This window comes from Rhipicephalus sanguineus, chromosome 5, assembly GCF_013339695.2.
Source record: "Rhipicephalus sanguineus isolate Rsan-2018 chromosome 5, BIME_Rsan_1.4, whole genome shotgun sequence".
NCBI lineage: Eukaryota > Metazoa > Arthropoda > Arachnida > Ixodida > Ixodidae > Rhipicephalus > Rhipicephalus sanguineus.
Window position 1 is genome coordinate 169,935,240 of NC_051180.1, and position 26,019 is coordinate 169,961,258.

The 26,019-nt window shown below is 46.2% G+C and overlaps 1 protein-coding gene across 1 annotated transcript in view; it reads right to left on the reverse strand.

The window, feature by feature from the left end:
- Positions 1–626: 626 nt before the first annotated feature.
- The window catches only part of LOC119394428 (macrophage mannose receptor 1), a 74,315-nt gene continuing 48,922 nt past the window's right edge, over positions 627–26,019 (reverse strand). The window contains exons 7-13 of the mRNA XM_049415780.1: positions 24,723–24,900; positions 19,959–20,105; positions 19,352–19,459; positions 18,546–18,710; positions 16,567–16,590; positions 6,991–7,016; positions 627–2,338 (exon numbers count right to left, since the gene is read on the reverse strand). Of these exons, the coding sequence (XP_049271737.1) occupies positions 2,153–2,338; positions 6,991–7,016; positions 16,567–16,590; positions 18,546–18,710; positions 19,352–19,459; positions 19,959–20,105; positions 24,723–24,900 (834 nt within the window). The 3' untranslated portion in view covers positions 627–2,152. The remainder of the gene's footprint in view (positions 2,339–6,990; positions 7,017–16,566; positions 16,591–18,545; positions 18,711–19,351; positions 19,460–19,958; positions 20,106–24,722; positions 24,901–26,019) is intronic.

Sequence of the window (26,019 nt, forward strand, 5' to 3'; positions counted from 1 at the left end):
CGCTACTTATGATATGCACATCACACCGTAGCGTGCACTTCGTGGCGACGAAACTGTTGCGTCTGCCATAACGTGAGTCCTGACGTTAGCTGCCCCTTACACGCCAGTGTACTCTGCGTACTTTTTAAGCCCATGATATGCACACAACTGCCCAGTCCACGCAAAGACTTCGATTCACTTCCTAAAGCTCGTGTGAAAGCAAAAACACCGGCACAGGCTGTATCTCTGACTCCTTCGCATGAAATTGTTTCCCACATTGCGCGGGATCTGCTGGATTTTTATTTTTCAAGTTTTCGAGTCACAATGCATCTCCTCTATATGAATATCATGGAGTCTCTCTCGCATCCACAAGACACAATTTTTGAAGAAAATATATAAAATATTTCGGATACGATTATTAGAGACGCCGTAGTGGAGAGCTCCGGGAATTTTGACAACCCAGCCTTCTTCAACGTGCACCTAATCTAAGCACGGGCCTCTTGCATTGAGCCTCCATTGAAATGCGGCTGCCACGGCCGGGTTTCGAACCCGCGACCTTCGGGACAGCATTCAAGCACCATAAGTGCTAAACAACAGCGGAGTTCTTTTTTGTAAGGAGAAGAAGAGGAAGCGAGAAAAGGACACCAAGGTCAGCAATGTTTTATTTTGTTACAATTCTTGTCTACCAGGGATAGGCGTGAATTACAAAAACAATTGCATTGAAGTGATAACAACCTAAACAAATTTGACAATTTAGCTCGAAGGCAGTCCAAGGCAGCTCCTTTCATCATTCCCTATCGAGTACGTTTTTTTCTTAAGTTTTCAATGGTACATAGGATAAAAAAATTCGCAGAGCAATTTTGAAGCGGCGTGGTTGCCCGGTGCCTACTTCTCACTTTAAACCTACCTGACCCACAGAAGGCAATGATGTATAATATTTGCTTTCCATTCTCAACTAAACGTTATAATATTTGAATGACTGCTGTTGCAAACATCAAGCTCAAATTTGACTGACGCCTGCTTCAACTCAGCAATAACCTGGGTAAGGAAGCATTAGAGGATAACCTGCTACATAGTAGGGCCTGACCTCCAGCACAGTTTTCCGGAATACACCCTCGGTTAACTCAAGAACCGACATTCCAATAGTTTATAGAATAAACAGGGGGGGGGGGGTTTAGGGCTGTGCACAGCTGGCAGGTCTAAGCTTCTCTGCTGCTGTAGCATTGTCATGCGTCTGATAAGCGCTAATCAGAGGTAGGGACAATCTTTTCCTGGTAGAATTTCTTATTTGTCTGTGCACTGACGTTATTAATTTACTGCGTAGAGTGAAACTCTTCGACGTTCGGAAAATCAATGCACTTCCAAAACCAAAGGGCGAACGAAAGTTTTGTGAACTATGAACGATCTTAAGGTCAGAACGTGTATCAGTCTCCAAAAAGCACTGAAGCTTAGTTTTTGAAGTACTCTCCTTGTCCCGAATAATTATAAGCACAACGGAAAACACCCATTTCTGAAAAACTTATACATTAACCAGTTGAGGCTATCCCTCTGGCATACAAACTAATTGCAGGCCCTATAAGGTGTTTCTCTGATGAGGCGCCAACGTTCGCACAAAAAATGAAAAAGACTGTGGGTTAGCAGTAACGCTACGCAATACCCCCTTCTCATTTATGTTTCGAAGCAGTAATGACAGTTCACCTGGTCTAGAATCAAACCACTTCTTCACCTCAGGTTCTGCAAAAATAAAAGCAAACTTACCCAGCGCCTACCGATCATTCTTTCTTCAAGCAAATTCATACTATTTCCAATGAGCTGACACGCTCATTTACTCCCTCTCGTTGAAGCTCGGTGCTTTTCTCCAAAGGTCGGCCGATTAAGCCATAATATAATACACCACATGCATTCCCATTGCCCAAGTAAGTGAGAAACGACTACCCCATTATCTAGGCATTGAGTGCTCTGGAAGCCTCGCCATGTGCGAACGGGGCTGACATTTTCTTAGCGGTAAAATTTCGAAGCATTCTGTCCATACTGAGATGGCTGCATCAACGATGAAGTCCAGAGGCTGGACGCCGAGATCCATGGGGTTTGTATGCCGTGCATAGCGCTGGTTCTTGAACGCGCTGTCCTGAGATGGAGTGGACACGCGGCACACGAGTGGTGAAGGTGAAGCTCATCGAAGCGAAGCGTTTGTGTCATAAACGGGCGGATCAATGTACACGTTGTTTTCGAACGAAAACAGTCCTCCATTCCGCCGCCTGAATTGGGAGTAACGCACCACCTGCTGAATGGCAAATGCCGCCGCGACGAGCACGAGCAGTGAACCCAGGGCCACGGCCACGTAGACTCCCGCGCTGGTCTTCGTGCCTTTGTGGAAGAGAAACGCAGAAACAGATACGGCCAAATGATGTGAAAATCTTTATGAAAGGACTGGCACGTTAAATCAAGGATCAGCAGGCATATTTATGACTCGGCGAATTCTGCAATTGAGAAAACGAGAGCCGTGAATCGTAGCTTAAGATGACTTTTCGCAGAACAAGGTTACTCCAGGACGAAAGATGGGCTTGAAATGTTCGTTCTTTTTCCTCGCAAGGTGATTTACTGATAAATACGTCAACAGTTAAGAATGAAGGAGTGGAGTCGGATAATGACGGGTGCAGAGTAAAATGTTAGTACAGCAGCGCAGAGTAAACGGGCTCTTTCTCGTTCATGGGGGTATCACGCTACTGTGATTACTGCGGGGAATCATTTCTGTGATTATTGTTGTGATTTACCCAGATGATCTACAGTATGAGAAACAGTTCATGGAGCATGATAAACAGAAAGGCGCGATAAAACAGTACACAAGGAAGAAGATGGACACGGGACGACGCGCTTCTAGCCGATTCCCGTGTCCCATGTCGTCCCGTGTCCATCTTCTTCCTTGTGTACTGCTTTATCGCGCCCTTCTGTTTATCATGAACCAACACCAACTCGCCCAAGTTTTTATCTTACTGAGTTGATGGTGATCTCAGCACCCTGAGATCAGCATCTCATTGTACACGCACGCACTAAGGTTCCCTGCACTGTGGAACTTCACTTCTTTCTATATCTGACTACCAAGATTGGTGAGCACATATTCGCGCATGCCTTGATGTCGCGTGCGACACTGAGATATTAGCGAGTTCCAGTGCTGCGCGCATAACGGCCTTGCGGGCGTGTGCTTGTGCAGACCGCTACAGGAATGCTACGTGATGCGTATGTGGGCGTCACGTAGTCCATACGCATTCGAATTTTGCGTGAGTGCGTGGTGGGAGGTGGGCTGCGTCGCTCAAACCACGGCCCGTCGAGAGAGACTCGCGACGCGCGTCTCCTCTCCTTCTCGTCCCACATCGTCTTAAAGCACCTACTCTGCCATCCGTACAGCACCTGATTGATTGATTGATTGATTGATTGATTGATTGATTGATTGATTGATTGATTGATTGATTGATTGATTGATTGATTGATTGATTGATTGATTGGCTGTAGAATGCAACGATTTTTTTTATCTTGCTAGTCGCGCCTTAGCCAGGTGCCATCACTAAGGTCACGAGAAAAAACAAGACCTTGAGGCTGGCGCTATCCTATGCATCAAACCTAGTAATGCAATACGTCAATAATACGTCGAGCACGTTCTGCAGATTCATATAGCCATGAAAAGAAACGATTGAGAAAAAATAACAAAGTGTTACCTTGCTTTAGAACAGAAATTAGAACCAGCATCTGTGCTAGGCAAAAAGTGACAATAGTATTGCAGGTGTTCAAGACTAAATGGACGACTCTGAAACTCTTTCTAGGTGATGTAATGCTCTGTTTTACAGCATAACGGATTTGAAGAAGTCAAACTCGTGATCGATTTCCCTGCAGAAAACTGGGATTAACTTGACACCTATTTCGAGAGCACATCGTGTAGGCCGTTTTTCTTCAATAAAATTCTTCAATGAAAAGGAAGGCGAAATCGTTCTCATCTCCTTCTTTAAGATGAAAATCAATCTAAGCATCTCGCGAGAATACACGGAAGTCCTATATGAACGGTGAGGGAAGTTTCTTCAGATCCCGCAAACTGGTGAGGAAATACGGGGATCGAGTGCGTCATGTTTTCAATAAACTCTTTTTGAATAATTCTCTAAGTGAATTCTTGATTTTTTCTCTGAGCTTAGCCTAATCGTACGGCTCTCTCATAGAAGCGCATTGTAGCACCAATAAACAAAGGCAGTTTTATACATTAGGGCTTGAAGTACAGTGGCTAATAGTTTTGCACTCTCATAACTATTCGATTCATGTCAATAGTATTTGTTGCTTGCTGCTTACCGAGCCATGGCTCAACGACACTAATGCCACGCCCACTTCTTGTCTTGTTTTGATGTATTCGGGTTTGACCGGCAGGGACGGTTATCAACGCTCGACGCTGTCCGCGAAGTAGTGCTCTAGAAGCGTCGCGATTGTTGTAGATCGGTTTGTTAAGATTGCGCGCCGCACGCGAATGTTCCAGCTTTGTCTAGAGATAACGCCGCCACCAGCGATATTGCTGGAAAGTTCGATAGCGCCTGTATAAAAGCCGACGCGCTTGATCGCTTGTCAGTTGATCGACGGACGACGCCCTTTTCGCCGCTATCATTGTACAGCGAGTATTGCTGTAGTTCTAGTTCTCATTTTCCCGGCCACAAGTTCGGCCAAATAAACAGTTTCATTCTGCAAACGCCGACTGCTGTCTTCGTCGACGTCGCGACCACGTGACATCTGGTGGAGGTGCTGCTTCATGATCCGGACGCCACCGCGGAGCGCTGACCCAAGCCCAAGCCGCGAAGAAGACGACTCTAAGGACAACCCGGATCCTCGAACCAGCCGCCGGCAGAAGGGACTGCAACCAGAGTACGGGCTCCTTCCCGAAAACGCCAGGCAGCCAAAGATCGTCACATCGACCGCCGAGACGATGACTGACGCAGTGCCCCCTACGGCGATCGTGATGCAGCCACCCAGGGAGCCGCCGACGTGGTTCGCCATGTGAAGACCCCGAGACTTGGCTCGAGACCTTCGAAAGGGTCTCAACATTTAATAACTGGAACTGCGAGGACAAGCTGCGCCACGTATACTTCTACCTAGAAGACGCCGCGAGGACGTGGTTCGAGAACCGAGAATCCGCCCTACAAACATGGGATCTCTTTCGGACGACGTTCCTAAGCACGTTCACGAGCGTGGTCCGCAAGGAACGGGCCGCGGCTATGCTGGAGACCCGTGTGCAGCTGCCCAATGAAAATATTGCCATCTACACGGAAGAGATGAATCGTCTGTTTCGACACGCCGACCAAAGTATGCCCGAAGAGAAGAAAGTGAGGTTCCTCATGCGGGGTGTCAAACAGGAACTCTTCGCTGGATTGATAAGGAACCCGCCGAAGACGGTCGCTGAATTCGCATCGGAGGCTTCCACGATCGAGAAAACGCTTGAGATGCGAACGCGGCAATACAACCGCAGCTTCTCGGCTACAAGCTACGCCGACGTTCAAGCCCTAGGACCCGCCGACCTGCGTGAGACGATTCGAGCAATCGTGCAAGAGGAGTTGCGAAAAATTCTACCTCCGTCGCAACCTCAAGTAGAGTCCATCGCCGACGTCGTGCGCCAGGAGATCCAGCATTCACTCGGCGCGCTTCAGCTAGCAGAGCCGCAGCTGCAAGCTATTAGCTATGCTGCTGCAGCCCGCCGTCATACTCCTCCTCCACGCCCCCGCCAAGACGCCACACCGCCGCAGTACCGTCGCCAGACGCCGCCGCCTCCACCGACGCCCTACCGACCACCTGTCGGCCAGCGCAGCACCCCGAGGAAGACCGATGTCTGGCGTGCCCCCGACAACCGCCCGCTCTGCTACCACTGCGGAGAGGCCGGCCACACGTACCGCTGCTGCCAGTACCGACAGATGGGACTACGGGGATTCGCTATCAACGCGCCGCGCCCGCAGCCAGGCGAACGGCCGAGCGACATCGACGACTACCTCACCGGAACACAGTGGCAAGAACGACGACCTTCCCGCTCGCCGTCGCCCGGCCGGTACATGTCACCGCACCGCCGGCCGTACACTGGCCCAAACCGGGGCCGGTTGCCTAGCCCGTATCCGGAAAACTAAGGGCAGCAACCGATGGAGGTGCGGTTGCTGTACGACGAACTACTGAAGATCCTCCGCCGCCGACGACGACGCCGCGACGAAACCTTCAGAACACGACGCGAACCAGACAGACCCCTGACGACGAAATCTCGCAGACTGAAGAAGACCCGACGACGCAAAATGGAAGCAGCGGAACACACCGACGCAGCCGTGACCCCACGCCACGACCTAACTGCAACGCGAGACGATGAACTAGCGACCTCGACGTTCTTATCGACGGCCACAGCGTCACAGCCCTCGTCGACACCGGAGCCGACTATTCTGTCTTTAGTGGACCGTTCGCCACCAAGCTGAAGAAAGTAAAGACCGCTTGGAGTGGACCCGAAATCCGGACAGCTGGAGGCCACCTGATAACGCCGATTGGTGTCTGCACGGCGAGAGTCACCATCAATAACCGGACTTATCCTGCGAGCTTTGTAATCCTACAAAACTGCTCCAGGGACGTGATACTTGGAATGGACTTCCTAATTGACCACGGCGCCGTCATCGACCTGAGGTCTGAGTCGATAACACTGAACTCGGACAAAGCGCTCCCGCCCCACGCGATGCCAGGCAACCATGCATTGAATCTGATAGAAGAGCAGGTGACCATTCCGCCGCGCTCCAGCTTCATTATTTCCGTCGGCACCGAAAAACCTGCTAACCTTGAAGGCGTCATCGAGGGTGATCAGCACCTACTCCTGAACCGTCAAATATGCGTCGCACGAGGTATAGCTGAGCTGCGTGACGGTAAAGCAAAAGTAGTGCTGACAAACTTCAGCCACGAATATAGGCACCTCAACTTTGGTACGACGGTTGCCTACATCGACGAATGTGTAGCCGCCAGCGATGCTTTCGCCCTCTTCGATGCTGCCGAACCTGCTTCGACGAATAGAGGTCCCGAACCGGATTTTGACGTCAACCCGATCCTTTCGAAGGCCAAGCAAGACCAGCTCAAAACCCTGCTCTTGCAATACAAGGACTGTTTCTCGTCGTCGTCGCGGGTCCGACAAACGCCCCTCGCGAAGCACCGCATTATAACAGAAGAAAATTCTCGACCACTCCGTCAGAGCCCCTACAGAGTTTCTACTCGAGAGCGCGACGCGATAAAGAAACAAGTCGACGAGATGCTACGCGACAACATCATCCAACCGTCCAAGGGTCCGTGGGCGTCACCCGTGGTGTTAGTGAAGAAGAAGGACGGGACACTGCGCTTCTGCGTTGATTATCGGCGCCTGAACAAAATCACGAAGAAGGACGTGTACCCCCTCCCACGAATAGACGACACCCTGGATCGACTTCACAACGCGACGTACTTTTCGTCGATGGACCTCAAGACCGGCTACTGGCAAATCGAAGTCGACGAGAGAGACCGAGAAAAGACTGCCTTTATAACACCCGACGGCCTCTTTGAGTTCAAGGTCATGCCTTTCGGTCTTTGCTCGGCACCTGCGACGTTCCAGCGTGTCATGGACACCGTACTGGCCGGATTGAAGTGGCAGACGTGCCTTGTGTATTTGGACGACGTCGTCGTGTTTTCCTCGACCTTCGACGAGCATCTCCGGCGGCTTGAGGCAGTACTTCAAGCAATCAAGACCTCTGGACTGACCCTGAAGCCAGAAAAGTGCAGATTCGCGTATGACGAGCTCTTGTTTCTGGGTCATGTGATCAGCAAGTCTGGAGTGCGCCCAGACCCGCGGAAAACAGCTGCCATCACCGAATTTGCGCCACCCACCGACAAGAAGGCCGTGCGCCGATTTCTCGGTTTATGTGCCTATTACCGACGCTTCGTCAAAAACTTTTCACGGATCGCCGAACCACTGACGCTTCTCACGAAGAATAACGTGGAATTCAGGTGGGAAACGGCGCAAGTGCAAGCCTTTCAAGAACTTAAACGACGCCTGCAGACACCACCCATACTTGCGCATTTCGACGATTGCGCCGATACAGAAATACACATCGACGCAAGCAGCGTAGGACTCGGTGCCGTCCTTGTGCAAAAGACTAACGGGCTTGAAAGGGTTATCAGTTATGCTAGCCGGTCACTATCCAAGGCAGAAGCAAACTATTCCACAACAGAAAAGGAATGCCTTGCCATTCTCTGGGCTACCTCAAAGTTTCGCCCCTACCTCTATGGCAGGCCCTTCAAAGTTGTCAGTGACCATCACGCCTTATGTTGGCTAGCTAACTTGAAGGACCCTTCAGGTCGTCTCGCACGATGGAGTCTCAGGCTTCAAGAATTCGATATTACCGTCGTGTACAAGTCCGGACGAAAACACTCTGACGCCGACTGCCTGTCTCGTGCCCCCGTCGACGCGCCACCGCAAGACGACGACGACGACTGCTTCCTCGGAACTATAAGTGCCGACGACTTCGCCGAAAGGCAACGGGCCGACGCGGAACTGGGGGGCCTTATTGAGTACCTCGAGTGCACGACCGCCGTTGTCCCGAAGGTATTCAAGCGAGGACTGCCGTCGTTTTTCTTACGGAACGGCGTTCTCCTGAAGAAGAACTTCTCGCCACTTCGAACCGACTACCTTCTCGTCGTGCCCTCATCATTGCGACCAGAAGTCCTCCAGGCCCTACACGACGACCCGACGGCTGGACACCTCGGTGTTTCCCGCACGCTCGCCAGAATACAGGAAAAATACTACTGGCCACGCCTTGCTGCCGACGTCGCCCACTACGTCAAGACTTGCCGAGATTGCCAGCGACGGAAGACACCGCCAACTAGGCCAGCGGGACTTCTGCAGCCAATCGAACCACCTCACCGGCCGTTCCAGCAAATCGGGATGGACCTACTGGGGCCGTTCCCGACGTCGACTTCCGGCAACAAGTGGATCGTCGTAGCGACTGACTACCTCACCCGCTACGCCGAGACAAAGGCCTTGCCCAAAGGCAGCGCCGCCGAGGTAGCCAAGTTCTTCGTGGAGAACATCGTCTTGCGACACGGCGCCCCAGAGGTTCTCATCACCGACAGAGGTACTGCGTTCACGGCTGACCTAACTCAGGCGATCTTGGAATACAGCCACACAAGCCACCGCCGCACCACCGCGTACCACCCACAGACCAACGGCCTCACCGAGCGTCTAAACAAGACTATCGCCGACATGCTGGCCATGTACGTCGACGTCGAACACAAAACGTGGGACGCCATCCTTCCGTACGTGACCTTCGCGTACAACACGGCCGTACAGGAAACGACGCAGATGACGCCATACAAGTTGGTCTACGGACGGAGCCCGGCAACGACGCTCGACGCCATGCTACCAAACGTGACCGACGAGGAAAACATCGACGTGACCACCTACCTACAGCGCGCCGAAGAAGCACGACAGCTCGCCCGCCTACGGATCAAGAACCAGCAGACGAATGACAGTCGCTGCTACAACCTTCGACGACGCCACATGGAATACCAGCCCGGTGACCGTGTATGGGTATGGACGCCAATACGCCGACGAGGACTTAGTGAGAAGCTTCTTCGACGATACTTCGGACCGTACAGGGTACTTCGACGCCTCGGCGCACTCGACTATGAGGTTGTCCCTGACGGCATTACGAACTCTCAGCGGCGCCGTGCGCGACCTGAAATCGTCCATGTCGTGCGCCTTAAGCCGTTTTTTGCGCGTTAGGGAGCCTGGGGACTCTATTTTTTCCTTTGTTATTGTAATTTAGTTGTGTATGCACTTGTTTTTTCCTCTTCTATGTTCTTTCACAAGCATCGGGACGATGCTTTTTCAGAGGGGGGCAATGCCACGCCCACTTCTTGTCTTGTTTTGATGTATTCGGGTTTGACCGGCAGGGACGGTTATCAACGCTCGACGCTGTCCGCGAAGTAGTGTTCTAGAAGTGTCGCGATTGTTGTAGATCGGTTTGTTAAGATTGCGCGCCGCACGCGAATGTTCCAGCTTTGTCTAGAGATAACGCCGCCACCAGCGATATTGCTGGAAAGTTCGATAGCGCCTGTATAAAAGCCGACGCGCTTGATCGCTTGTCAGTTGATCGACGGACGACGCCCTTTTCGCCGCTATCATTGCACAGCGTGTATTGCTGTAGTTCTAGTTCTCATTTTCCCGGCCACAAGTTCGGCCAAATAAACAGTTTCATTCTGCAAACGCCGACTGCTGTCTTCGTCGACGTCGCGACCACGTGACACTATTTACGATGGCATTTTTTGACTGCATCCTTTTTTATGTTTTTCCGGTGGGATAGACAACAGAAAAGGGAAATAATTTTTGATGAAGGAAGAATTCAATGTCACAAACATTATTATTGGTTCTTCTATAATGTTCTTGGATTAATTCGAAGAATGCATGCTGCATTTGGTGTGATCATAATAGACGCGTGTTACCGTCCAACACACATGTCCGATGCATCTTCCGATGAGTATCATCGAGTGCTGAGCGAGGTGTGAGCTGTTCTTTCCAATTCAGTAATTATCGTATATGGGGATTTCAATTTTTAAATTAATGATTGGTCGACGCTCTCCGTACCTGCCACGGATGCAGACTCACATTCTTTCATCAGCACTCGTCTTGACTTTTTATTAAGTCAGGTCATAATTTAACCACCACAATCCATCGAAATTATCGCCGATAATTTAAACGTATTCCTTACACACAATCTTGATATTTTTTTTCCAACGTAACTCACGAAGAAGTCATCCCTGACCATAATGTTATCACTAGATACATCAGCTTTTGTGCTAACAGAAGGACAATTACAAACAGAAAATAAGCTATTACGGCAAATTGAAACTTGACCTAATAATCACTGAGTAGACAAGGCGTGTAACCCTTTCAAATCACTTTTTGCATTACCTTTATACGCACTTCATAGAACAGAACTGCACCATCCACCTTCAGTCACCTCATCGACAAGGTTATTGTCATGTTACCCATTACCTCCAAAAGCAGCTCTATTGGCTAACCAAGCGGCTACGCCACCTTAATAACAGAAATAAGATACTGTTCAGCCAGGCTAAACTGACTGGTCTCGCGAATGCACCTGATAAATACAAAATGTGTGGAGCAAAACACAAGGTCTTGCTAAAATCTATCCCCCACAAGTTTTTTCGTCATGAATTGTCATCCGTGTTAATAAATAATCCTATTCACATCAGATGTGTGCTGAACCCGAGAATTCGCGCTGACGTCTGTCTAAGCGACTGTAGTTGTGATCCCATCCGCGATCCAGATGGTGCTTAACTTATCTTTTCTTAACGACATGATTGCAACAATTTTCCTTTACGAAAACATTAACTCACTGACTTTAAACATTAAAACATTGACTCAACATTAAGGGAATTAATGGGTACAACCATGCACGGGGTTAGTCACCAGAAAACCTGGTGTTTTATCTTGTCTAACAAATTTTAAAACGTCGTTGAGAGCCAATCATCCAAGATTCAATAAAAAAGTTTTAAAAAAATATACCGCATAGTTGTTCCATGTTAACCGCCCTATTTCCCCAGTCACTGTCAAATGGTCGCATTCCAGATGGCTGGTGCATAGCCTGAATAACACCCAGTTTCATATCAGGTTATCGTGTTTACCGCTTATTTATCGTCCCATCTTCTTAACCAGCACTCTTTCTAACTCACTTTAACACAACATACGCACTCAAGTCATTAACTATCTTAAATTGAAGACCATAAAATTATTTTCTAACATCAGCGTTGCTACTTATGCGCCACCCTACATGCCCGATTTATTAACACCTAGAGGCACTTATAGGCGCTGATAACAGATTGGAACAGCTTACTATCACACAATGGCACAGAAGCCGACCTAGCCATGTGTCGAGATCTCATTCACATAATACTGCACACTTAATCTAAATATCAATATTTTTTTAGACTTTCTAGTTTTTATAATGGTCTTTGACGCTGTTTTGCTGTTATGGCGTGTACCCCTAGTATATTTTGTTTGTTCTACAACCTTCATTTGTAAACTCATTTGGTACATTGCCTATGTTTCTCTATATATTATTATATCGATTTTCTTTGTATGTATGACGTGTAATCAGTAGGAAATGCTGATGTGCCCCTCCCCCATGCAATAACGTCATAATGAGGCAGTTTGGGGCCATGTTGAACAATAATAATAACGTAAGGTTATGGGTGGCGAAATATATCCTCAATCTAAAAAGACAGGGCGTGCAAACAAGGACACAAGAAAGAAGTCAGGACACCACAAACGCCGACTAACAACTGAAGAGACGCACAACGGCTGAAAAGAAAGAAGGCACGAAAACTTATCTGCGCATGTCCATGCAACAGGCGAACCTATCAATAGGTTCGCCAACAGAAAACTTATCTGCGCATGCCCATGCAACAGGCGAACCTATCAATAGGTTCGCCTGTTGGCGAACCTATTGATAGGTTCGCCTGTTGCATGGGCATGCGCAGATAAGTTTTCGTGCCTTCTTTCTTTTCAGCCGTTGTGCGTCTCTTCAGTTGTTAGTCGGCGTTTGTGGTGTCCTGACTTCTTTCTTGTGTCCTTGTTTGCACGCCCTGTCTTTTTAGAATGAATATTTACCAACTAGCTCAGCTCTCTGTTATTCTATATCCTCAAGCTAGATTTGGCAAAGTATAATACTAGATAGTTAGATAGGAAGACTTACCGTAGCGACTTGCCGCTGCACCTAGAAGTGAAGTTAGATGAAACACAAATTAGTATTGACACAAAGTTCAATGTACAGAAGAGGTCATTCTCCCATCTACGCGAGATGTCAACTGAAGCCATACGCATTAAAGACGAGCCTTAGCTTGAATATTTCACTCAGTAGCTATTATAATGTACTGGAATGTCACTACGCAGAGTTAAAATGGTAAAAGCTCAAGTTAACAAATCAAAAACAAAAAAAGTGATTCATCCTTCCAGAACTAAATTGTGAAGGATCTGCTGCGCACAGTAACTCTACTATATTAGAGATGAAGCGCCTTAGGTCTATGCTTGTCCGTATTTCGTGTCCATGCTCACGGCACAGCACCGCGTAAAATCCCCTAAAAAAAGGTCTAAGAATAGTCTAATATTAATCATAATTGTGACAGAACAATATAAAACACCTAGAAGCACAAACCCTTTATACTAGTCGGCGACTTCAACGTAGATAGTATAGACCACAGGACCTAGCTTTGTCGTCGACGATCACTGTCCGCTGTCATGGTGGTTAGAAAGCCGTTGCTAAAGTCGAAACATATGTGTGTATCCGAATCAAAAAAAGGTTCACAATAGACGAACAACAATCATAATTGCGACAATACAATATAAAACATCTACAAGCAAAAACCCTTTATAGTAGTCGGCGACCTCAAAGTACACATTAGGACCTTAGGACCGAGCTTCGTCGTCGACTGTTTATGTCAGTTTGTCACTAAATTTACATTATATAGGGCAACGCTCGGGTGACGTATGTGAGATACATAAAAAGGCTGAACAGTGCACTAATATCAGCCATAATTGGGACAGAACAACATAAAACTCGTACAAGCACAAACCCTTTGTACTAGTCGGCGGCTACAACAGAGACATTGTGGACCTTAGGACCTAGCTTCACCCAGTCGTCATTATTCACTTAGAGGAGATGCGTTCCATTTTTTTAATAAAACCGGTCCGATTATTGTTTACCTGAATGCATTTCGGCGTTTCATATGTATTTGGGAAAGAATGCGAAAGTAATACTTCTTCTTAAAGGGTCACTAAACCACCAACAGACGCTCGCCTGCTCCTCCCTGTGCCTTTGCTTTGTCGACAACAGCCGTCGTGACGTCACCTGTATGATTAGGTGACGTCGTGAGCAAGAGACGCTGTCAGTGGGCGAACGAGAGCATATTTTCTGCTAGCATATGCGCGCGCTTCTTGCGTTTCCATCTCGGACGCTGAGGAAGGGCACTCGGAGAGGTGGATAGACGAGCCGACGAACGCAGACTAGCGAAGGAAAGAGCGAAACGAGGAAGCGCGTGCAACTCCGGCAGCGTTCGCTGTAGACTCGTGCACAACTGCAACGCCACAAATACATTTCGACCTCTGGGTGGTTTAGGGGCCGTTTAGGTAATTGCGTTACGAAAATCGCACAGGTTACGTACATAAACATCGATATAGCTCTTTTTAGGTTTGTGAAAGCGCTTTAAAATTTTCGTCGCTTTAGGAACGTAAGAAACACTATAAGTCTCAAGAATTGAGCGTGCGGAGTCGATATGATCGAGCGCTATGGGCACTTACACCGTGCGTCTGCTATGCTGAAACCTTATCGTTGACAAATGAATTTTGCGATGTTTTAGATGCGAAACATCTTATGGCGGTGTTTCTGGTGGTGTGCAGCGTGACCACCCTTACTGCGCATGCGCAATCGCTCTCCCCCTCTCCACTCCCTTTCCACCTCGCCACTACTCCTCTCCCCTCGCCTTTCCACTACCATTCCTCCTCTCCAATACCCCTTTCCCCCTCTCCCCTCCCCCTCTGAAACCTGGGCTCGACATGCCGAAACGCTGCTTCGCATCGCCTCATGGTCTCCTTTAGCGGGAGATGGTGTGATTTTTCTTGGCTGGATTTTCTATAGCATATATAAATTCCTTCAATTTGTACTGTGTTTGTAACAGTGGCAGAAGTCGGCGCCGAACGTGAAACGTGCGATTTGCGGTAAGATTAAACAATGAACCATATTCTGATGCTACACACGACCTTCATTGCCCTTCCCACAGGTCCAGATGTGAGATTTTATTGGCTCATAAAGTTATAAAGGAAAGCGCATGGCAATTGTGGCAGCCCTATTTGTAGAGTGTGGTACACCTCACAACTCTCATGCTCGCTCATTCGATGACGCCAGATCGATGGTGAAGGCACTGATGTCCGTTGGATGAAGGCTCTGCAGTTCTTCCTCCTTTAATCTGTTCTAAGTGCTGGTGAATTCATTTTATGATTCACAATACAGTCACCCAGCGAATAAGTTGTGAATTTATATACAGTGATAGCACGCTGACGTACAGTGCCTACAGAATAAAAGGCGTCAATTTAGTGCTAATGAGTTCCCGTACTTTCGTGCTCAAGGTGTACGATTGATGCCGTATCAGCATAGTATTCGCTGCTTCAAGTAGATCAGAAAGAGCATTGCCTTTACTGGTCCGACTCATAGCGACATGACTCATTATTTTTCAGCAAGTGAGCATCACATTTGTTATATAAAGATTTCATATCAGTTATCCTATCACGTATCGTTAGCACTGTACATCGTGTTAAAGCTTGCAGCCAAGAAACGAGTGCAACTTTGACTAGATGATTGCCCAAACACCGGGCACAGCACTTGGCAAGCCGTAAATGTCGCCCAGAGGGTACAAACGGCGTAGCTACGGCGGCCTACCGCTACCTGAGGCAAGTAGCAATGTCGTATGAAGGGGTTTGGCCAAGCGCTGGCTTCTTCAGTCTGGTTTAGGGTGGTCACACGGCGCCAGCGTTTTGCGCTGCAGTTCCTGGAGTTTTCTCGTTTTTCTTGATCCCAAACCTGACTACTTGAACGCTTGCTTGGATTTTGCAGTGACGGTGGAACCGGCAAACATATATTAGAAAATGTATTATTCAGAGACCAATTACCACCGTCACCATACGGTAGCTACCATATCGCGGTGTCTGCAGCGACACCGCCATTTTATAAAACTACTATTTGTTGTAAATATTCCCTAAGGCTTTCGCAAAGACACCCTGTATACTGATAGGCGTACGTACATACTTTATAGCTTTTCAGGAATGTTTCTTGTGATCGCTTGGCACAAGACGCGCCAATAGATATGCAGAAACACTCCCTAGCACTCTCGTCAATTGTCTGACAGAGCAGTCGTGTTTGATGATATACTACGTATCCGCGCGGATGAATCATCCACGAATCTCGCCGATCTAAATCTAAGAATACATCCGGTATCGAGTACCAGCAATTGCGCTAGCCGCTGTTCTATGAGGTCTACACTGCTTGCCGAGTTCAACCACTAAGGCTTGCGGCTCTCAGTTTTCGCGCTTTATTACAATCAGAACGTTGAATTAGCTAAATATATTACTGCGTCTAGGAAAGTGCAAAAGGAGAAAAAGAACGGCTGCCTCTGATGCGTTAAATTACGCCCGAAACGCTACAAGATTGGGAATCACATGACGGCGCACGCACACGGAAGTAAACCATGCATACTTCCCGTCATTTTTTCGCTTCGTTCTCCTTCTCCAGTAGTGTGCGCTGCTGTTGTATTAAATAGGTAAGAAATATGCGAACCACAGCTACATAATTATTCACTCTTTTATAATGGTTTACCAAGAAAGTACCAAGAAAGAGCGAACGAGTGTTATCTACAAGTTTATGAAAAAAACGGAATTGGAAACTTCCTCTCATTCACCAATGTTAGCCAGATATGCTCAAACGTCACCCAAGTAAAAATTTTGGTGCTTACCTTCGTTTTCATCGCTTTGAGGGTCTGGAATAAAAAAGAGCAATATCGTGGTCAGAATTGCCACGCTGATCATGTTCTTGGTTACGGTTCATTTACCCATCGCGTCGAGGTGTAGGTTTTTAGCACCACATTTGTCTTAAAGCACTGTTATTATTGGTATAGTCTGTTCAGTTATTACGGTGCAACAAGCATGAAAACGTTCAAAGTAAAGACTTTCCAAAAAAGAGTATTTCTCCCAGCAAACTTTGTTTGCATGACAGTCACACTCTTTAGTAAAAGTGCTAGGGTGCACGGACAAATTTTCTAACTCAGAACAAGTCACATAAAAATGCACTTCCAATTCTTGGAAATAGATACTAACTAGAAAAAAACACGGGAAAAATTATTGTTCTTTATGGAAGGCCACAGACGTGCAATCGATACGAGCACGTTTTTTTTGTGACACAAACATGCTCTGTCTATTCATGTGCTAAGGTTTATTTCCTTTGCCAGATCGAGTACGCAGAGAGCAGAGAGGCTCGCTTCGCACGTACAGAAACCATAGCCACGGAATGCTGACAAGGCATATTTTCTGCTAATTCTGATTTTGTGCTTCCTGTTTATTAAGCGTACGAGGTTTTCGAACACACTTTCTTTCGCGAGAGAGTTTACAGTGTTAGGAGAGGCCTTGAAAGTTGCATTGATGAAAACTGCAGAGCTTATGCACTGAGAGCTAGTAGCTGGGAAACAGCGAAGTATGCAGCGCAGTTACAACGGTACGGCAGGAATCACATAAAAAATTATTAAGGGCACGCCAGCAATACGAAACACAGCAAGCCACTCAGTTATTTTTAATCATTCGTCATTCATTGTATTGCTTACGCGTAATTTCTCTCCATAGACAAAGTGCTTTTTTTTTATTTCCTGTGGAGAAAGTAAATTCTGCCAGTTATTCTTTTTAGGTATAGGTCGTGCAGTATACGATGCGTCTGCGAAAAACAATATTCAAAAAGAAAGATGCGCAACGCTTCCCCTCAGCTCTTGAATATACGTTAAGCTTATCTTTCTTGAAATATGTTGACTCAATTGCTATATGAAAGGACACACAAGATGCTTGCAAATGCGTACTATATCCAGCTGATGTACACTTACGTCAGAATTACGAAAAAAAAAGCAGTGACCATACGATAGCTTCTTGAATGCATAGAGCGCTAACGTGGCGTCATCGTAAGTGACTGTATGCACTGATTAGTTGCAGGCAACCGTGAAGTGTTAGGAAGTTGTGAATCTCTCTAAACACATTTCATATAAGCGCTTAACTCACAGAGGTGCGTTTAGCGGCTCCGGACTTCTCATGAATACTTGATTAATCAAAGCTACCCATAAAGAAATCAAATCTTGTAAAAAAAAGAAAAAAAGACCGCCAGGTGGCCTGTTCCGCACTAGCCTTAAATCGGCCCAAGAAGTTAGCGGTGTTCGTCGCCAGTTTCCAGCACCGATGTCATTCGAAGGATATCGTCTTCAGTACCGGCCAGCTAAACATCAGTGTTTCTTGAATGCACCATGATTAAGAGTCCCGATATTCTAGGTTGGCTTATTGTGCACGCTAACGGTCTTTTTAGACAAGCACGCTGACATACGAAATAACGTGGGAAAGATAATAGTGAAGGATCTGAAGAAGGCTGTTTAAAATTGGGTAAGTTGTTTAAAATCAAAGCCTTTATCGCATAATTTCTTTGTTAGCCAGGGACGGGCACGCATCAATTTATTTTGGCTAATGTTCTTAGCATATTGACTAAAACGAAAAGCTTCAATTCCCCAGGTCAAGATAATGCGCTAGGTACTTTAATGTAGTGATCAAACAATAATTGTTCCTGAGCCGTAATAGTGACCATTTTATATTGGAATTGCTCAGAAAGAAAAACCCTAGAAAGCGCGCCTAATTTATTTGTTCCACGAAAAACATTCTTACTTCCTATCTTCCTAAACACCCTTCTCACCTTTCTCCACGGCGCATATAAAGCCGTTTTTCACGTCACAGCGAATGTCATTCCACAGTGTGTCAAACTGCCGCATTTCAACGCAGTTCTCGTCGATGCTGCTCGGTTCACCATTTTTCCAGTGCTCGTAATTCAGAGGAGAGCCATCCAGCCATTCGTAGCTGTCTGCAATTAAAAAAAAAAGGTTTATTAGAATACAACTAACACACTCTCCGTTTCCCCAATAAATTGCTTATAGCATTTGACAGGTTAGTTTTGGCAGTACAACGTTTTCAGGTATATGTTTCTGTTTATCTTTCTCAGGGGTCTCCTGTTCGCTCTGTCGGATTTCAAGTGTTGTTATACTCCACCAAATTATGCAGCGGAAATTAAATAAAACATTCTGAGCTAGGTAATTGTGGAAGCGTGTTTATCTGTGAACTACTGATCTATTCTCACCCACTGCATTAACAAAATCATTATATTTTCTGTTATACTGTCACGCGCGACAAGAAACTCGTGTAAACGCCAGATCGCATGCCCCAAGAACAACAAACAACTCAAGATACAAGGTTTTGTAACATACACCAGATATTCCATCATTATGATTTTCATTGACTGTTTAAACGCATTGCTTTGTTATGAAATTGGAAACTTCTCATACCCAGGATTCGTAACGACTAAGATCGAATGATCACTTCCGTAGTTCCTTAGAGAACACCCGGGAAAGTTATCAAAAATGGGTTGCTAGGATACACAACTTCATTGTAGATGTTTGTGCGTCCACCTGACAATCAACGGGGTTTCGATGAGATTTGTGCACGTACCATTGTAAGCACTGACGAGGCCGATCCACAAATGGTGCTGCGACTTACGAAGGTACGGACTGAGCCTTCCGATTTCCTCCTTGGAATGAAAGCTGGCCAACGTCGAGTCTGAAATGAAAATAATAAATACAACACCGTGATGTGGCTGTGACGGCGAAGGACGCATAACTCAAGCCGGTAATGATGAAACTTTTCTGTAGGGCGCATTTGTGCCCAGAAAACGAAAGACTCAAAGTAAAAGCAACGCTTGTGGTACAATCAGTGCAATGTTCACGGCGAGCACAGACGTCGGTCGTCGATAATTTCATCATCGGTGGAACTCGCGTTAGCTCTACGATAAACTCGACTACTGACGTAATTGGCGCATTCGTACCAGAATAGTCTAATAGAATCGAGAAGATTTTCAAGCATTGTGCGCGACGTGCGCCGAACGCTAGTAACAGTTTTTTTTTTGTGTGGGTGAAGCCCGATCACAAAAATGTAAAGAGACAAGCGTATGTAGCAAAACATTCTGCATGCGAAATCAAGAAACCTAAGGAGAACAGCCGGCCATCGAGGGACTTAGTTCATCAGAAAAGCATTTCTGTAAGCGCCAACGTTTGCTTACTTTTGCTGTCGCATATGGCGAAGGACTCGTTGAAAGTCAGGAGGCGTTCCGTTTCGAGCCAATAGCAGTAAGGGTTGCCCACGTCAATCCAGTTACTGGCATGTTCGGGACATGCGCCGTCGTGGTGCTTTACTTCTGGCGGTTTTTCTGGAATGAACACAGAAAGTTTGCTGTCATTGCTATTTTAGTCATCAATGATGATGACGTACGCATCCATTTCATTACTGTAAAAAGCAAAAAAAAAGTAATTCTGTGGAGAATTCTTATTGACGTTCTTGTAATTAGATGGCAACCCACTAGTAGAGCGGCGACACCCATCAATTACAAAAGCGGCAAGCAAGCAGCGCTGACAGCACATGGTATAAATAGCTGCCAGGTTAAGCAGTCAAAGCAGCCCCGATAGGTTGTTTCGGAATGAAACTAATGTACTTTGAGCCCAAGCGTCGCAACATCGCTTTCCTGACTTGTATTGGTCGGCCCATATTTAGGGGAGTCAGGGTACAGGTCAGTTGGGGATTAATGATTAGGAAAGGTAACTGCAGGAACGCACGGGGCGCAGAAAGAGAAAACACGAGATATGTTTTACTACAGACTTGTACATTCTTATGCGCATGTCAAGTTCGTCGACACAGCCACCGCTAGTATTCAGTTGCATTGATTCAACCGGGGACATAATCTAGAATACCAAAGTATACTTCAACCATTCGCTTAGCAGTGGTTTTAGCAGAGGTAAGATGCTTACTTCTGCAATCCATAAAGGGGTACGGCGCGTTGTTATTGGGGGATGGGGAAGGGGAGTGAAACAAGAAAGGAGAAACGAAGAGGCTACCTTCTCGAGAAATTGCCCACAACACCGGGTTACCGGCCGGGTTGTAGATACTGTCCATTAGGAAAGCCGGTGGGCGCTCGGCGGCACTGGGAATCAAACCCAGTACCTCCCTCATTAGAGACGGACGCTCTAACCTCTTGACCACCGCTGCGTATCACCATTTTCTTGTAATTCAGACTTTCCACACGTTCGTGAGTGAGCGCTTGCTTGATTGTATTTTTCCTGTCTTGTTCATATTCCTATACGAAAATTCTATAAAGTTCGCTCGGCTTGTAATCACCTTTTTTAAGCCTCGTTACACAACTGTTCTCACCTGTCTGTTTAAGGCGTAGGTCAGATAATAGGCCGGGGTTGGGTAGAGTGAAGCAGTCCGTACCAAGGAGTTAGAAGTGCAGCTGGGGATGGTATAAGTAAGTTTGGGCGATGAAATTTGAAAATTTGCAGGCATAAAATGGAACCATCTCGTGCAAAACACGGCAAGGTGGAGACCATTGGGAAAGGTCTCATCCTGCAGTGCACGTAATAATAGGCCAGTAATGAAGACGTCATTATAATGGTTGCACCCGATGCTACTGCAAGCACGCTACATGAACGCTAGTGCCGCGCTTCACTTCTAATGCAGTTTAAAAATTATCATTTCGCGATAATTGGTTGGTTGACTGCTAACAACTTTATTGAGTTGCGTGATGATCCACCCAAAATTTAATTCTAGCATTGAAATACACGACCACGAAATGCGATTATTAGGAATGCTGTAATTACGGACTCCGCATACATTTTTAGGACATGATTCCTTAACGTGCCCCTAAATATAACTGTGCGGGTGTTTTGCATTTCGCCCCGTCGAAACGCGCCCGCCGCGGCCCGGAATCGAACCCGTGTCCTGGAGCTCAGTACTCCAACACAACAGCCGTGCAACTACCGTGTTGCTCCTTCGGTAATGTTGATGAAAAGGCTTGTGCCCCGCCACGGTGATCTAGCGGTTATGGTACTCGACTGCTGACCCGAAGGTCATGGGATCGAATCCCAGCCGCGGCGGCTGCATTTTTGATAGAGGCGAAAATGTTTGAGGCCCGTGTACTTAGATTTAGGAGCACGTTAAAGAGCCCCAGGTGGTCGAAATTTTCGGGCCCTTCATTAGGGTGTCCCTCATAATCATATCGTGGTTTTGGGACGTTAATCCCCAGATGTCATTATTATATGAAAAGGCAGGTAGATCCCACGCACTGTTGGACTCGATGTTATGCGCAGCAGTCATCGAGGAGCAGCATACGAGGAAAGCTTAAGGGAACCTAGCTGTGAGGTTTTTATTCTTATTCCTCAACGTGGACACTTGTAAGTGTAACATGAAATGTTCACACCCCTGTGAACGAAAGAAAGGAAACCTTTTCGGTCGGCTCGTTTCTTTGTAAGACACAACCAAACGAATCCAACAGGTAATTAGGCGAAAAAATCATAGAGGGCATTAACTGTTATCTTTCAACTTTTGTGTGGTAATTATTACTTAAATTGAAATGAATTGCAGAGGATGAAAAAATGTCCTATTGTTCAATGGGATTCAAATCCACTACCTTTGAATTATGCATGCCACACACGCCTGCGCTACATGCACCTCCGCTACACACCACCGCTATACCACACCTAAATTGTGTTTTGCTATGCACCTAATTTGTGTTTTGCTGTTAACGTTCCAAGATCCACAATTACGTTCTTGGATACCTATAAAACATTACGATTGGCTGATCGGACGCTTAGAAGTGCAAACGTCGAAGAAATGAAAATGTAAACAACGAGAGAAGCAGGCTCAGGATTAACGTCAGACGCAGATCACCACAAGCACCCCGTTTAATTGTAGAGAATAAAGGTGAGAATAGAGCAAGCTTGAACACTTCCATATTCCACACAGTCGCACATCGACTTCCAAAGATGGACCAACATTCAAGTCGCATAAATGGACTTCATTGAGAGAGAGTGAGGGAGGTAGAAAAGACAGAGAGGAATTACGAAGCTATCGTTCCAGGAAACAAAAATTGACTGCAGCCGATGATAACTTACTGCAGACAAAAAAAATATATCTAAAGCAGAACAATAGACTACTGGGCTAGTTGTTGCGGCATATAATTACTAACGAACTAAGCACGAAAAATTAAGGAAAGGAAGCAAGAAGAAACGGCAAACGAGGGCCAGCATTGCTACCATCTGTTTGTTTCCTTTGACCGGGGTTGGGCAAAACACTTTGAAATTCTATCGCGATGCAAGATACTCGGGCAAGAAGTATTTGAAATACAGATTATTGTATCCGATACTACACTTTCCAATTCTATCTTAAGATTGTTCGATACAGTCGCAAATTTGTTATACGTCTGTATAAGGTATCAGTCTTTGCACAAAAATGTTCGCTTGAACATTTCTTAACTGCAACCCACTTAGTTTCATTTGAATTCTTTCTTGCTCAAAGTATTAGATTCAGTCCGAAACAATTATTGGGTTTGCTTTTAGGTGCGTAACATCAGATGTCCTTATGCACTGCCCTGTCAGCGGTTTTGCTTGTCGCTTTTCAGTCGTGAGAGCGGCTACTTTGGTTTCTGGCGAGCAAGCGGGTTGCCATCTATTTATAAGAACTTCACTAAAGAGCCTCAGCCGGATATCGCAAATCCCGGAGTAGGGATTAACGGTGTCCGTAAACTCATTACCCTGTCCGTGAACGTTTTACAGTTTGCGCAATACCGGATAACTGGACAGGTGTACAGCAGCAACAACGTGTTACTGACATTTTTGGCGATGCATCTTGTATACGTAGACGGCATAAAACTGTTGTTACTTTGCAAGTTCTACTTTTCTGCAGGCGTGAAGCGTTCTTTAGCTACATACTCACTAACGTTCAATTTCTTTACAATTTTCTTCTACGAGAGAACATATGCAGCCAAGAAACTCCTCAGACGTATTGTATGGTTGCAAAAAGCGTCGCAGAACACTACCGCTATTCACATTATTGCCATTTATGGCTCTGGTGATTAGTAACAGTAAAAGATTTAGGCAGGCCTAAGAAAGGAAAACAAATATATCTAAATAACATGGACAGGCGGATCCGTATTAAACAATCACCGTGAATGAGTATAGAAATACGATAGAGTCGGCGACCCTAGTAAATGAAGTGTCGTCCACTTAGCTGTTAAGGTTATACAACAGAAAATTCAGCGACCATGGAAAATAGCATAAAATGGCTCTTTGGTACGCTGATGAGGAAAACGGGGCATTTAATATAGTAATGTTTCTCCAATACCTTTTCTAACAGCTTTGTAATGGTTCCCTATAATTTCAATTATTCCATTATTTTAATTCAAACTCAATTTCGCTCGTTTACTAAATCCTTTAATTAATATCTGGAGTTTAACGTCCCAAAACACGATATCATTATAAGGGACGCCGTAGTGGAGGGCTCCGGAAATTTCGACCATCTGGGGTTCTTTAACGTGCACCTAAATCCTAAGTACACGGGCCTCAAACATGTTCACCTCCCTCGAAAATGCTCTTTTACTAAATCCTAAGCAGAATTTTTGTTGCTGTAAGCCCGGAGCACTTCCATATTATTATATATTCTGGCTTGAAACTGTCGCTTGACTTGAATGGTAGTGCATGGAAGCTTGGGTGCGGCGCTGAGGCAGGACAAATTATGGTTTATAAACTTTCTTAGCACTGATGGGCCCAATATTAGCGGTCAAAAAATAAAAGCAAGAGTGTTAAGCTCAGGCTTCCAAGACTGTCTACCAAAGCCACTTTAAAAATACGGTCAAGTGCTAACTCGACCTGATACGAAGAAACTGGTCGTCCACGGCAAAACCACTCATATAAGGGTAACATGAGTGGTTGGACTTCGTCGTGTTGTTCAAGAGCACGCTAAATGTGTTAAGTGGGTTAAAGCGACAGCTACTGACCATTGTCGAATTGACACAGAAAAGGCAATTGCGTGTCGCAGGCTTCCACACGCCACATCCCCGTGGCTAGGTCAGCAGCGACACAACGACGGTCACCTGTCGAAGCATCCGGCTGCAAGGGAGCCCAGTTGGTGTACTGTACCGGCCAGCCGCTCAACCAGGTGAAAAGACCTGTGGCCTGCCGGAATATTGAAGGAGAGATAGAAGCGAACAGAAGAAAGTAATTAGAGAAAATTTTCGATATCTCGTTAATTCTTACAAACTTTTGCGCAGAAAACAATGATATTATAGTGCATCATAAAAGTGGCGTTAAAATTTACAGAGGTTGACGTCACTACTATGAAGCTAAACCAAAGTTTCTTTTCGAAAATAACAGGCCGACCAAATGAACAGACCTCAGTTCCAGATAGTCAGTACTGTAATTAACATAATTCAAATAACAATGACCTTTGAGTAATCGGAGGCGCGATGAGCAAGACGAAGCAAATGAATAATAATACGTGCAGCATCACAACGCTGAGATTGTCAAAACAGTACTAAAGGACGCCGTAATTTTGGCAGTGACATCAGTTGTTGAGCGCCTTCTGCATTTTTCTTAATATTTAATCGATTCAATCAATCGACAAAGCCTAATAAAGATGGTCCTAAAATAGATGCAACGAAAGAGCCGTCAGGAAATCAGTGATGACGACCCACTTTCTTGGTGTTTGACAATTTAGCGAAGATGAGTTCTAGTAGAATGGCTACAAGCTCCGATGTTAATGAATACGACAGATGACCAAGCCGTCACGCATATTCTTCATGCAGCACAGGAATGACAAATTGTGATGTCGAAGTCTCTTATCACCGAGCCATCAGTGTACACGTGAACGTATACCTTTGGTCAAACGATAGCTGCTACTTGAAGTTTACTGCGAAGGCACTCTATTAATGTTCCAGCATTTGGTAAATACAGGAGCGATGGCGGGTAGCTTAAATCCGGCTGCCCATGTGTCGATATCAGACGCTGTAGAAGGTTATACGTGCGTTCGCGGACGGTGAAATGATTGGGTGTGATGGGTGCGCATGAGTAGGTGCAACAGGTGCCGACCGGTCTCTATACTACGAATTGCATTAAAGGTTGGTTATTGTGCTTCTGCTAGCTTCAGAAATTTATGTTGCCTGTGTAACTTCAACGACGTGGGTGCAGGCTTCATGTTTCCAGCAACGGAAGTCGGTGTAGAGATGTATGGCATATGCGGCGCAGTACTGGTGCAGAGTAGGCAATCTTCTGTCGGATGAGAGCGCAATGGACTGG